This window comes from Hypanus sabinus, chromosome 2, assembly GCF_030144855.1.
Source record: "Hypanus sabinus isolate sHypSab1 chromosome 2, sHypSab1.hap1, whole genome shotgun sequence".
NCBI classification, from domain to species: domain Eukaryota; kingdom Metazoa; phylum Chordata; class Chondrichthyes; order Myliobatiformes; family Dasyatidae; genus Hypanus; species Hypanus sabinus.
This window is the reverse complement of record NC_082707.1, coordinates 209,862,246-209,877,574: the sequence shown is the minus strand read 5'-3', so window position 1 is coordinate 209,877,574 and position 15,329 is coordinate 209,862,246. Positions and strand designations below refer to the sequence as shown.

At 46.9% G+C, this 15,329-nt stretch overlaps 1 protein-coding gene across 4 annotated transcripts in view; it reads left to right on the top strand.

Annotated features, from left to right (window-relative positions):
- Nucleotides 1-15,329, top strand: part of golga5 (golgin A5) — a 126,090-nt gene that overhangs the window by 65,028 nt on the left and 45,733 nt on the right. For all 4 annotated transcript variants that reach the window (XM_059962847.1, XM_059962858.1, XM_059962852.1 and 1 more), the window contains 3 exons: nucleotides 511-714; nucleotides 3,875-4,045; nucleotides 6,110-6,238. In XM_059962847.1, coding sequence (XP_059818830.1) covers nucleotides 511-714; nucleotides 3,875-4,045; nucleotides 6,110-6,238 — 504 coding nt within the window. The remainder of the gene's footprint in view (nucleotides 1-510; nucleotides 715-3,874; nucleotides 4,046-6,109; nucleotides 6,239-15,329) is intronic.

Sequence of the window (15,329 nt, the reverse complement as noted above, 5' to 3'; positions counted from 1 at the left end):
GTCCACTGTATTTTTTCTCATCTAGGTGAAGAGGGCATTTGAGTGTACTGTCCAAGACGGTCAGTCATTTATGAGACTGGACAGTAAAGAAGAAGTAGGTAAACATGAGTGGGAAATTCTTATAATTGAATGTGCTGAAAAGCTGTTATTAAGCTATACGGCTCCTTCCCAGAATCTGTTTAGCAATAAGACTTGCAGTTGCTCAAAAATCAAAAATCAAGAACAAGGTTGTCAGGGTAGCACAGCGGTTAGTGCAATGCTATTACAGCTTGTGGTGTTGGAGTTTGGGATTCAGTTCCAGTGTCCTCTGTACGTTCTCCCTGTGAGTGTGGGTCTCTTCTGAGTTCTCTGGTTGCTTCCCACAGTCCAAGGATGCGCCGGTTGGTATGGCATTGTAAATTGTCTGTGATTAAGGTAGGGTCAGTGGGTCAGAAAGGACTGTTCTGTGCTGTATCTCTGAAGAAAATAAAAGATATATTTAAATAAAACACTTCTGTTCTTTCTGTTAAGAATGAATTTGCAGCTCGCCTCAGTAAGATGGAGTGTGAGCGTCAGAGTCTAGCAGAAGCACTGACAGCAGCTGAGAGAAAGGCGATTGAAGAGAAGAGGAAGGCAGAAGATCATCAGCAGCAGCTCAAACTTGCCAAGACCAGCTTGGATTCTGCTAAACAGGAGCTGGCGGAGTACAAGCAAAAGGCCTCCCGAATCCTGCAAGTGAGGACAAAGTTATGAAGAAGTACAACAAACTTGTATGTTTAGCTAAGTAATGTCAAATGGATAATTTATTACGTGGAACATACTTTGAGCCATGAGGGTCCCAAGTCAGCAATGGAGACAATTTACAGCCTATAAACCCTGTACAATACATAATAACATAACATTGAGCACTACAACATAGCAACAGTCTCTGCCCCATCTAGTCCACACCAAAGTATCAATCTATCTAGTCGCATAAACCTGCACCCAGGCCATAGCACTCCAAACCCTTCCCTTCCATGTACTTAAACATAGAAAACCTACAGTGCAATACAGGCCATTCAGCCCACGATGCTGTGCTGAACATGTCCTTACCTTAGAAATTACCTAGGGTTACCCATAGCCCTCTATTTTTCCAAACTCCATGTACCCATCCAGGAGTCTCTTAAAGGACCCTATTGTATCCGCCTCCACCACTGTCACCAGCAGCCCATTCCACGCACTCACCACTCTGCATAAAAAAAAACTTATCCCTGACATCTCCTCTGTACCTACTCCCAAGCATCTTAAAACTGTGCTCTCTCGAGTTAGCCATTTCAGCCCTGGGAAGAAGCCTCTGACTATCCACACAATCAGTGCCTCGCATCATCTTATACACATTTCTCCTAAACGTTTGAGATCAGCACTGCTTCCACGCTTGTTCCATACTTTTACCACTCTCTAAATGGCCAAGTTCCCCTCATATTCCCCTTAAACATTTCACCTTTCACCCTTAACCCATGACATTTGCATTTACCCTATCTATACTCTGCATAATTCTGTATACCCCTATCAAACCTCTCTCGTTCTCCTATGTTTCAGGGAATGAAGCCCTAACCCTAACCAGCATTTTCCTATAACTCGGGTCCTCAAGTCCTGGCAACATCCTTGTCATTTTTTTTAGATAAGTAATTTCTGATTATCACTCTGGGAATAAAGAGAGTGCTGTATGGCTAGAAAGCATTGAGGGAGAGGATAAAGCACCTAGAGAATCTTGAATTGCTCTTGGAGAAGGTAATGAAAGTAGCTTAGCAACAATGAACTAATCAAAAATTCCGATGGTTCAGCATCTGGCTCACCGCTCGGAGCGTCGGAGATTGGAGTTCAAATCCGGCATCCCCTTTCAGAAAGCGGGTTTGCTCCTACAGTTCAAAGATGTACCAGTTAATAGGTTAAATGGTCATTGTAAATTGTCCTGTGGAGTTAAACCAATGGGTTGCTGGGTGCTGCAGGTTGAAGGACCACGAGAGTATGTTCCACACTGCATGTCTAAGTAAGTAAATAAAATGGTACTTGGCACTCGCTGACTTCTCTTGCTGGGGCTCAGGTTCCTCTGTTCCACTCAAATCACCAGATTCATTTTTGTAACATCTTAAATAAAGCTGAATTAAAGTGAAGCATCTTACTGTCTAAAACATAGGCTAGTTCAGCACCAGCAAAGTCCCCAGCATGGCAGGTTAACAGAACGTTGCTGTTAAAGGGAAGAACTGAACAACAGGTTTAGGCTCCTTTGCACTTCTTTCTCAGGGGGGCACAAATGTTCATCTAAACTTGAATGTTTTTCACTGGTGCATTGCAATACTGGAATGTGGTCACTAGGTGACAGCAACGAGCTTAATTTAATGTAGTAATTTTTATATTTACCTTATCCCATCATGAGATGCTTTTGCAATTTCCCAGCAGAAAATGTTCATCTTAGATTAGACAATCGAGGTGTTTTAATTTGATATTATGTTTGGAACTTAGGAGACTGAAGGGAGATTTGATAGAGGTTTACAAAATTATGAGGGGCATAGATAGGGTAAATGCAAGCAGAGTTTTTTCCCGCTGGACTTGGGTGGGACCACCACTAGAAATTATGGGTTAAGGGGGAAAGGTGAAATATTTAAAGTTCAAAGTACAACCCTGAGATTTGTTTTCTTGCATACATACTCACTAATCCTAGAAAGGAAATAGAATCAATGAAAGACTGCACCCAACAGGGGAACATGAGGAGGATTTCTTCACTTGAGGATGTTGAGGGTGTGGAACGAGCTGCCAGCGCAGCTGGTGGATATGGAGTCAGTTTCAACATTTAAGAGAGATTTGGATAGGCACATGGATTGGAGGGGCACGGAGGGCTGTGGAATGGGAATAGGCAGAGTAGTGGTTCAGGAAGGAAAGGCATATTTCTGTGCTGGAGTGTTCCATGACTAATGAATGGTTCACTTTGAGTAGGGCATCAAAATTGCATCAAAGACGAGCAATTGTAGTCCAGGTGATCCCCAGATTACATCTGTTTGGGTGTCAGAAATTTGCTTTAGAGTTCACAAACCACTACCCAAGTTCTGCTCTTACAGATTTGTGTGAGGAGGTTTGTATTAAGGAAAATCACTTGTAGACCATTTTCTTGAAAGCAGTTGCCCCTCCCATAACATGGGTTTGCCAGTTGTTGATAAACTTCTATTGATGTGCAGTGGAGACTGAATAGACTGATTGCATCATGACCTGGTATGGAAACATCAATGCCTTTGAACAGAAAATCCTATGAAAGGTACTGGATTTGGCCCAGTACATCACGAGCAAAGCCCTCTCAACCTTTGAGCACATCTACATAAAATGCTGTTGAAGAAAAGCAGAATCCATCATCAGAGATCCTCCCCACCCAGGCCGTGCTCTTTTCTCACTGCTGCCATCGGGTAGAAGATACAGGAGCCTCAGGACTTAAACCACCAGATTACTATCCCACAAACATCAGGCTCTTGAACAAGAGAGGATAATGACACTCATCTATTGAGGTGTTCCCACAACCAATGATCTCGCTTTAAGCACTCTTTATCTTGTTATTTCATGCTCTCGTTTTTTATTGCTATTTATTTATGTTTACATTTGCAGTTTGTGGTCTTCTATGTTCTAGCTCTTTCATTGATCCTGTTTACAGTTACTATTCTATAGATTTTCTGAATATGCCCGCAGGAAAAAGAATCTGAGGGTTGTATGTGGTGACATGTATACACTGTGATAATAATTTTACTTTGAACTTTGAACAATGGAGGTGTCAACAGGCCTATATAAGGAATGTTCATCGTTTTTCTCAGTTACCATTCTAAAATTACTTAACACAAACTTGTTATCAACTCTTTACACTGTTCTTCCACAGTCCAAAGAGAAACTGATTAACAGCCTAAAGGAGGGTTCAGGGATTGAAGGTATTGAAAGCCATATGATTAACACATTGGAGCTGGAGGAGGTGCGGCATGAACGTGACATGCAGCGGGAAGAGATCCAAAGACTATTGGGTCAGATCCAAACACTGAGGACAGAACTGCAGGTATGTACATCTTGTCATCAGCTGTAAAACTCTTCTTCAAGTGATGTATTTTATTGCTTGCTTTAGCTGTGACTGAACAAAACGCCACAAGATAGAAACGGCTGTCACAGGAAAACCTGGCATTTTGGCTCGGCATTTCTCCGTGGCGTGCTTTTTGGGTGGGATCTTAAATGGGAGCGCTGTGTTCTAGAGTTGAGAGACCATAAGACAGAAATAGGCCATAAGCAGAAATAGGCCATTCGGCCCATCAAGTTTTTCTCTGTCATTCCATCACGGCTGATTTATTATCCCTCTCAACCCCGTTCTTCTGCTTTCTCCCCGTACCCTTTGATGCCCTGACTAATCAATAAGCTGTCAAACTCTGCTTTATATATACCCGGTGATTTGGTCTCCACAGCTGTCTGTGGCAATGAGATTCACCACCCTCTGGCTAAAGAAATTCATATTCATAGAACACCTACAGCACAGGAATAAACCCTTCGACCCATCAAGTCCAAGCCTAGTCCTGTGGACTTGCACCCTGACCATCGCCTTCCACACCTCTCCCATCCAAATTTCCCTTTAATATTAAAATCAATGCGCATCCACCACTGGCACTGGCAGCTTGTTCCACACTCTCACTACCCTCTGAGAGAAGAAGTTGCCCTTCATGTTCCCAGTAGACTTTTCACCTTTCGCCCTTAACCCACAAACACCGTCTACTCTGGCTCTCCGGTTCCCATCCCCTTGCAACTCTAGTTTAACATCCCACCACCCCCCGCCAGTGCAGCTTTGGCAAACCTTCCACTGGGATATTAGTAATCTGCCTTCTGTTGAGGTGCAAACCATCTTTTCTGTACAGGTTTACAGGTTCCATCTCGCCTAGCAGAGAGCCCAATGATCCAAAAATCTAAAGCCCTCTCTCCTGCAACAACTTCTTAGCTACGTGTTAAACTGTATGATTTTCCTGTTTCCTTTTATATCCTTGCTTTTATATTCTTTTCCTCTGGAAGTGAATGCTAATGTTGCATTTGCCTTCTTTACCACCAGCTCAACCTGCAAGTTAACCTTTAAGGAATCCTGCACAAGGATCCCAAAGTCCCTCTGTACCTCTGATTCTTGAACTATCTCCCCATTCGGGAAATAGTTTACGTCTTTATTCCTTCTGCCAAAATGCCTGATCAAACATCTCCCTACACTATTTTCCATCTGCCACTTTGCCCTTTCTCTCAATCTTTCTGCAGACTTCCTACTTCCTCAACACTGCCTACCTCATTCACCTATCTTTGTATTGTCCCAACACAGCTCCCTGGGGAACACCACTTGGTCCGTCGTTTGGATGGGGTTTGAAATGGGAGCCCAGCATTCTAGTGAAGGATTGTCCAGAGGTTGTTGGGAACTCAGGAGATTGGTGTGTTCTCAAAAAATCCCCTCTATTAACTGTGAATTGCAAAAGGGTGATATTTGCTACTGAATTGAATATTTGTCTATCTACCAGTGGTCCATTGATAGGTCAGGAAGGGGCAATTATCTTAAGCTCTTCTTGATCTGGATCAGGGTTCCAACCTGTTTATGCCATGGACTCCTGCCATTAACCAAAGGGTCTGTGGACTCTGGTTGGGAACCCCTGATCTAGATTCTTGTCAATTTGCCCTAAAACCATTAAGAACTATTCTCCCTCTGTGACAAATAAAGAAGACTGATCTCATCTTTAGAATAATTAATACTGAGATTCCCCTATCTCAGACCTACCACAGTCTGACAGATATTGTTTTAATTTTAAAAAATCCCTGTACAGGTTATTGTACATGCATGACGTAAATATTTTGGCAAATGTAAATGCAGTTGTTAATTATCATTGCTGTGTTTAATGGGTGGGGATTTATTTTGCGACACAGAGGTAAATTTGTAATTCCATTCTGATATGAAGCATATACCTTACAGTGAAATGAACTGAAATTAACCCTATGTAAATTTATTTAAAGAAGTCCTGAGCAATTTGGAAGAAGCTGCATGCATGGAATGGTCTGTTACAAATGAAACATTGCTGACTGATTTATCTTCGACACTTGAATTTGATTGTAGGATACTGAGGCTCAACAGTTAGGTGAGGCAGAATCGTTCAGGGAACAAATTCAAGAACTACAAGAACAAATCCATTCACTACTGACATCCAAAAAGGAAATGGAAGCTGAACTAGAACGTCAGAAACAGGTATGTATATTAACCTTCGTAAATCAAAGTAAAATCAAGTTCAAGGCCAAGTTTATTGTCATTGACTGTACAGAAATACAACAAAATTCCTCCAGGCTGTGGTGACTCACAATACGTATCACACACAGCCGATAAAACAAAATATTAACTCAAATAACTTCATACAATATAAAATACTAAATATTAACTGTTCTGATAAAGCTTTGACTGTATGATGGACCGCAGGAGGTGCAGATGCAGTTTGGTGGAATGCAGCAGGTTAAGCGGCATCAAAGTGAGGACGTGAATTGCTGTGGCTTTGGGTAGAAACCCTGCAGAAGAGAGGATGAAAGGCCTGAAGAGTTCTCCACTTTTTACTTGGATGTTTTGAATCAACAAGTCGGTAATTCCATTCCTTATACAAACGCTGCTCCATCCACCAAGTTCCTTCAGCAGATTGTTGAGCACCATCCAATGTGCAGCCTCTAGTTGTTTCTAGAAAAAGGTGCAATCATTATTGTGAGTATTGTTACGAACCCCGTAACTGGGTCACTTACCAGCAAAGATAGAGAGGTCCGTTGAAGTCTGATGGTACTATTTTTAACAGTATTTATTGATAAAAATACACAAAAATAATATCAATGCAAACATACAGATAATATACATCGTCAATACTAAATCTAAAAGCGCGGGTATAATAATAATCAATAAGGAATAGCTCTATCATTGTCTAGGGGATAATGTATTGGAAATATAAAAGTCACTTTAGTTCATTCAAGCTCCAGCTTTTTGGTTGGAGAGAAAGACGGGTTAAAACTTGCCCATTCCTTTTATGATGTCAATCCTTCGAGAGTCGTTGGGAGTTGATTTCCCCGTTGTTAGCTAAAAACCGTTCTTCCGTGGTAAAGGCCCACCGATTCCGGGGCAAATGGAAACGGACGCACGTGGCCTTCCCGCCGGCTTTTGCTATTACGGGATCACTAGCGTTTCTTCTGGTGCGTCTGAGGGGCTGTTCCCACAGACCCTCTTTTATCCTGACTCACGGGGTCTCAGATGTCAATCAGGTTGGGATGATGCCATCCCTCCACCAACCCCCCTCGGTTCATTGCCTGGGGGCTTCGATACATCGTACAGGATTCAATACACAATTCCGTCTCCAAGAGACTGTAGCCGGTATCAAGGGTTCCACCTTTTGGAGGCCAGGACACATTCCAAATTCTTTGTGGATTCTGCATGTCTTTCTCTCATTTCCTGGGTCTCCTGAACTGACTCAATAGTGATCTTGCGATTCTCAAAAAGGAGAGGGCCACGGACGTAACAGTATCAACAAAATAAAATCGTTTCTGACTTTTTCAATGATGTGACATGGTATCTAGAGGTATTTAAAGCTATTAAATCATAGTTCTTTAGCCTCTCAGTAATGGGCATAATGTTCAATGTATTTTAACATTTCTTGAATCCTGTTAAAAATGGACACAGAAACATAGAAAATCTACAGCACAATACAGGCCATTCAGCCCACAAAGTTGTGCCGAACATGCCCCTACCTTAGAAATTACCTAGGGTTACCCATAGCCCTCTATTTTTCTAAGCTTCATGTAGCTATCCAAAAGTCTCTTAAAAGACCCTACTGTAACCATCACCACCACCGTTGCTGGCAGCCCATTCCACGCACTCACCACTCTCTGAGTAAAAATTTACCCCTGACATCTCCTCTGTACCTACTCCCCAGCACCTTAAACCTGCGTCCTCTTGTGGCAACCATTTCAGCCCTGGGAAAAAGCCTCTGACTATCCACAATCAATGCCTCTCAACATCTTATACACCCTCTATCAGGTCACCTCTCATCCTCCGTCGCTCCAAGGAGAAAAGGCTGAGTTCACTCAACCTATTCTCATAAGATATGCTCCCCAATCCAGGCAACATCCTTGTAAATCTCCTCTGCACCCTTTCTATGGCTTCCACATCCTTCCTGTAGTGAGGCAACCAGAACTGAGCACAGTACTCCAAGTGGGGTCTGACCAGGGTCCTATATAGCTGCAACATTATCTCTCGGCTCCTAAATTCAATTCCATGATTGATGAAGGCCAATGCACCGTATGCCTTCTTAACCACAGTGTCAACCTGCGCAGCTGCTTTGAGCGTCCTATGGACTCGGACCCCAAGATCCCTCTGATCCTCCACACTGTCAAGAGTCCTACCATTAATACTAAATTCTGCCATCAGATTTGACCTACCAAAATGAACCACTTCACACTTATCTGGGTTGAACTCCATCTGCCACTTCTCAGCCCGGATGTATCAGTATTACAGTGGAGTAAAGGGAATTGCTGAGGCATGAGAGGGAACCTGGCCAAAGTTGATTGTAAGGGGACACTGGCAGGAATGGTAGCTACACAGCAATGGTTGGTGTTTCTAGGGGCAATTTGGAAGATGCAGGATAGATACCTATTCTAAAGGGAGGATATAGCAACCAGGGCTGTTGAGGGCATGTAATATTGCAAAAATTAGTGTGACTTTAGAGGTTTGAAAAATATTTAAAAACCAACAGAAAGTAATTATAAAAGCCATAAGGAGAGAAAAAATGAAATATGATGGTATTCTAGCCAATAATATTAAAAAAGGATACCAAAAGTTTTTCCAGATATATAAAAAGTTAAATATTTATGAGAGAGGAAATGACTAACACGAGAGGGCACAAGTTTGAGGTGCTGGGGAGTAGGTACAGAGGAGATGTCAGGGGTAATTTTTTTTACTCAGAGAGTGGTGAGTGCATGGAATGGGCTGCCGACAATGGTGGTGGAGGCAGATACAATAGGGTCTTTTAAGAGACTCCTGGATAAGTACATGGAGCTTAGACAAATAGAGGGCTTTGGGTCACCCTATGTGAATTCTAAAGTAAGTACGTTTAGCGCAGTATTGTGCTGTAGGTTTTCGATATTTTTTTTCTATGATGTTGACAAGATAGTAATGAGGAACAAAGAGATGGTAAACAAACTTAGTAAGGATTTTGCTTCAATCTTCACTGTGGAAGTACCAGCGTATGTCAGAAATCCGTGAGTGTCAGGGCAAGAGTGAGTATAGCTGCTGTTACCAAGCAGAAGGTGTTCAGAAAGCTGAAATGTCTGAAGTTAGATAAGTCACCTGGGCCAGATGGACTATACCACTGGGTCTGAAAGAGGAATCTGAAGAGATTGTGGAGGCATTAGTGATGATCTTTCATCAAGAATCACTAGATTCTGGAATGTTTCCAGAGAAAAATTGTGCATGTCACTCTACTCTTTAAGAAGGGAGGGAGGAAGAAGAAAGGAAACTGTAGGCCAAAACTAAGATGTCCTCCTCCTTCAAAGAAAGGGGCTTTCCTTCCTCCACCACCACTGCTGCTCTCATCCACATCTCACACACAACTGCCCTCACGTCATCCTCCCGCCACGCCACCAGGGTTCCTCTTTTCCTCACCTACAACACCACCAACCTCCGCATCCAGTACGTAATTCTCCGAAACTTCCACCATCTCCAACAGGATCCCACCACCAAGCACATCCTTCCCTCTCCTCCACGTTCTGCTTCCTACGTGACTCCCTTATCCATTCATCCCTCCCCACTGATCTCCCTCCTGGCACTTATCCTTGCAAGCAGAACAAGTGCTACACCTGCTCTTACACCTCCTCCTTCACTACCATTCAGGGCCCCGGACAGTCCTTCCAAGTGAGGCGACATTTCACCGGTTTGTCTCTTGGGGTAATCTACTGAATCCGGTGCTTCCTGAATATCCATGAGACCCGAGGTAGATTGGGAATCCGTGTCACTGAGCATCTGTGCTCCATCCGCCAGAAAAAGCAGGATTACCCAGTAGCCACCTGTTTTAATTTCTCTTACTATTCCCATTTGAACATGTCCGTCCATGGCCACCACTACATCGTGACGTGTCCGTCTATGGCCACCTCTACGTTGTGACATGTCCGTCCATGGCCTCCTCTACATTGTGACGTGTCCGTCCATGGCTCTTCTACGTTGTGACGTGTCCGTCCATGGCCTCCTCTACATTGTGACATGTCATCCATGGCTCCTCTACATTGTGACTTGTCCGTCCATGGCTCCTCTACATTGTGACGTGTCCGTCCATGGCTCTTCTACGTTGTGACTTGTCCGTCCATGGCCTCCTCTACATTGTGACGTGTCCGTCCATGGCCTCCTCTACGTTGTGACGTGTCCGTCCATGGCCTCCTCTACATTGTGACGTGTCCGTCCATGGCTCCTCTACATAGTGACGTGTCCGTCCATGGCTCCTCTACATTGTGACGTGTCCATCCATGGCTCCTCTACGTCGTGACATGTCCGTCCATGGCTCCTCTACATCGTGACGTGTCCGTCCATGGCCTCCTCTACGTTGTGACATGTCATCCATGGCTCCTCTACATTGTGACGTGTCCGTCCATGGCTCCTCTACATGGTGACATGTCCGTCCATAGCTCCTCTACATTGTGACATGTCATCCATGGCTCCTCTACATTGTGACGTGTCCGTCCATGGCTCCTCTACATTGTGACGTGTCCGTCCATGGCTCCTCTACATGGTGACATGTCCGTCCATGCCTCCTCTACGTTGTGACGTGTCCGTCCATGGCTCCTCTACATCGTGACATGTCCGTCCATGGCTCCTCTACATTGTGACGTGTCCGTCCATGGCTCCTCTACATCGTGACGTGTCCGTCCATGGCTCCTCTACATTGTGACGTGTCCGTCCATGGCTCCTCTACATCGTGACATGTCATCCATGGCTCCTCTACATTGTGACGTGTCCGTCCATGGCTCCTCTACATTGTGACATGTCCGTCCATGGCTCCTCTACATTGTGACGTGTCCGTCCATGGCTCCTCTACATTGTGACATGTCATCCATGGCTCCTCTACATTGTGACATGTCCGTCCATGCTTCCTCTACATTGTGACATGTCCGTCCATAGCTCCTCTACATTGTGACGTGTCCGTCCATGGATCCTCTACATTGTGACATGTCCGTCCATGGCTCCTCTACATTGTGACATGTCCGTCCATGGCTCCTCTACATTGTGACGTGTCCGTCCATGGCTCCTCTACATTGTGACATGTCATCCATGGCTCCTCTACATTGTGACATGTCCGTCCATGGCTCCTCTACATTGTGACATGTCCGTCCATAGCTCCTCTACATTGTGACGTGTCCGTCCATGGATCCTCTACATTGTGACGTGTCCGTCCATGGCTCCTCAACATTGTGACGTGTCCGTCCATGGCTCCTCTACATTGTGACGTGTCCGTCCATGGATCCTCTACATTGTGACGTGTCCGTCCATGGCTCCTCTACATTGTGACGTGTCCGTCCTTGGCTCCTCTACATTGTGACGTGTCCGTCCTTGGCTCCTCTACATTGTGACCTGTCCGTCCTTGGCTCCTCTACATTGTGACGTGTCCGTCCTTGGCTCCTCTACATTGTGACGTGTCCGTCCTTGGCTCCTCTACATTGTGACCTGTCCGTCCATGGCCGCCTCTACATTGTGACCTGTCCGTCCATGGCCTCCTCTACGTTGTGACCTGTCCGTCCATGGCCTCCTCTACGTTGTGACGTGTCCGTCCATGGCTCCTCTACATTGTGACGTGTCCGTCCATGGATCCTTTACATTGTGACGTGTCCGTCCATGGCTCCTCTACATTGTGACGTATCCGTCCATGGATCCTGTACATTGTGACATGTCCGTCCATGGGCTCCTCTACGTTGTGACGTGTCCGTCCATGGCTCCTCTACATTGTGACGTGTCCGTCCATGGATCCTCTACATTGTGACGTGTCCGTCCTTGGCTCCTCTACATTGTGACATGTCCGTCCATGGGCTCCTCTACATTGTGACGTGTCCGTCCATGGCTCCTCTACATTGTGACATGTCCGTCCATGACCTCCTCTACATTGTGACGTGTCCGTCCATGGCCTCCTCTACGTTGTGACGTGTCCGTCCGTGGCCTCCTCTACGTTGTGACGTGTCCGTCCGTGGCCTCCTCTACATTGTGACGTGTCCGTCCGTGGCCTCCTCTACATTGTGACGTGTCCGTCCGTGGCTCCTCTACATTGTGACATGTCATCCATGGCTCCTCTACATTGTGACGTGTCCGTCCATGGCCTCCTCTACATTGTGACGTGTCCGTCCATGGGCTCCTCTACATTGTGACATGTACGTCCATGGGCTCCTCTACATTGTGACGTGTCCGTCCATGGCCTCCTCTACATTGTGACGTGTCCGTCCATGGCCTCCTCTACATTGTGACGTGTCCGTCCATGGGCTCCTCTACATTGTGACATGTCCGTCCATGGCTCCTCTACATTGTGACGTGTCCGTCCATGGCTCCTCTACATTGTGACGTGTCCGTCCATGGCCTCCTCTACATTGTGACGTGTCCGTCCATGGCTCCTCTACATTGTGACGTGTCCGTCCATGGCCTCCTCTACATTGTGACGTGTCCGTCCATGGATCCTCTACATTGTGACGTGTCCGTCCATGGCTCCTCTACATTGTGACGTATCCGTCCATGGATCCTCTACATTGTGACGTGTCCGTCCATGGCTCCTCTACATTGTGACGTATCCGTCCATGGATCCTCTACGTTGTGACGTGTCCGTCCATGGCCTCCTCTACATTGTGACGTGTCCGTCCGTGGCCTCCTCTACGTTGTGACGTGTCCGTCCGTGGCCTCCTCTACATTGTGACGTGTCCGTCCGTGGCCACCTCTACATTGTGACGTGTCCGTCCGTGGCTCCTCTACATTGTGACATGTCATCCATGGCTCCTCTACATTGTGACGTGTCCGTCCATGGCCTCCTCTACATTGTGACGTGTCCGTCCATGGCCTCCTCTACATTGTGACATGTACGTCCATGGGCTCCTCTACATTGTGACGTGTCCGTCCATGGCCTCCTCTACATTGTGACGTGTCTGTCCATGGCCTCCTCTACATTGTGACATGTACGTCCATGGGCTCCTCTACATTGTGACATGTCCGTCCATGGCTCCTCTACATTGTGACGTGTCCGTCCATGGCTCCTCTACATTGTGACGTGTCCGTCCATGGCCTCCTCTACATTGTGACGTGTCCGTCCATGGCCTCCTCTACATTGTGACGTGTCCGTCCATGGATCCTCTACATTGTGACGTGTCCGTCCATAGCTCCTCTACATTGTGACGTGTCCGTCCATGGATCCTCTACATTGTGACATGTCCGTCCATGGGCTCCTCTACATTGTGACGTGTCCGTCCATGGGCTCCTCTACATTGTGACATGTCCGTCCATGGGCTCCTCTACATTGTGACGTGTCCGTCCATGACCTCCTCTACATTGTGACGTGTCCGTCCATGACCTCCTCTACATTGTGACGTGTCCGTCCATGGCCTCCTCTACGTTGTGACGTGTCCGTCCGTGGCCTCCTCTACGTTGTGACGTGTCCGTCCGTGGCCTCCTCTACATTGTGACGTGTCCGTCCGTGGCCTCCTCTACATTGTGACGTGTCCGTCCGTGGCTCCTCTACATTGTGACATGTCATCCATGGCTCCTCTACATTGTGACGTGTCCGTCCATGGCCTCCTCTACATTGTGACGTGTCCGTCCATGGCCTCCTCTACATTGTGACATGTACGTCCATGGGCTCCACTACATTGTGACGTGTCCGTCCATGGCCTCCTCTACATTGTGACGTGTCCGTCCATGGGCTCCTCTACATTGTGACGTGTCCGTCCATGGGCTCCTCTACATTGTGACATGTCCGTCCATGGCTCCTCTACATTGTGACGTGTCCGTCCATGGCTCCTCTACATTGTGACGTGTCCGTCCATGGCCTCCTCTACATTGTGACGTGTCCGTCCATGGCCTCCTCTACATTGTGACGTGTCCGTCCATGGATCCTCTACATTGTGACGTGTCCGTCCATGGCTCCTCTACATTGTGACGTATCCGTCCATGGATCCTGTACATTGTGACGTGTCCGTCCATGGCTCCTCTACATTGTGACGTATCCGTCCATGGATCCTCTACGTTGTGACGTGTCCGTCCGTGGCTCCTCTACGTTGTGACGTGTCCGTCCGTGGCTCCTCTACGTTGTGACGTGTCCGTCCATGGCCTCCTCTACGTTGTGACGTGTCCGTCCATGGATCCTCTACATTGTGACGTGTCCGTCCATGGATCCTCTACATTGTGACGTGTCCGTCCATGGCTCCTCTACATTGTGACGTATCCGTCCATGGCCTCCTCTACGTTGTGACGTATCCGTCCATGGCCTCCTCTACGTTGTGACGTGTCCGTCCATGGATCCTCTACATTGTGACGTGTCCGTCCATGGATCCTCTACATCGTGACGTGTCCGTCCATGGATCCTCTACATCGTGACGTGTCCGTCCATGGCTCCTCTACGTTGTGACGTGTCCGTCCATGGCCTCCTCTACGTTGTGACGTGTCCGTCCATGGCTCCTCTACATCGTGACGTGTCCGTCCATGGCTCCTCTACATCGTGACGTGTCCGTCCATAGCTCCTCTACGTTGTGACGTGTCCGTCCATGGCCTCCTCTACGTTGTGACGTGTCCGTCCATGGCTCCTCTACATTGTGACATGTCCGTCCATGGCTCCTCTACATTGTGACGTGTCCGTCCATGGATCCTCTACATTGTGACGTGTCCGTCCATGGCTCCTCTACATTGTGACGTATCCGTCCATGGCCTCCTCTACATTGTGACGTATCCGTCCATGGCCTCCTCTACGTTGTGACGTGTCCGTCCATGGATCCTCTACATCGTGACGTGTCCGTCCATGGCTCCACTACATCGTGACGTGTCCGTCCAGAGCTCCTCTACGTTGTGACGTGTCCGTCCATGGCCTCCTCTACGTTGTGACGTGTCCGTCCATGGCTCCTCTACATCGTGACGTGTCCGTCCATGGCTCCTCTACATTGTGACGTGTCCGTCCATAGCTCCTCTACATTGTGACGTGTCCGTCCATGGCTCCTCTACGTTGTGACGTGTCCGTCCATGGATCCTCTACGTTGTGACGTGTCCGTCCATGGCTCCTCTACGTTGTGACGTGTCCGTCCATGGCTCC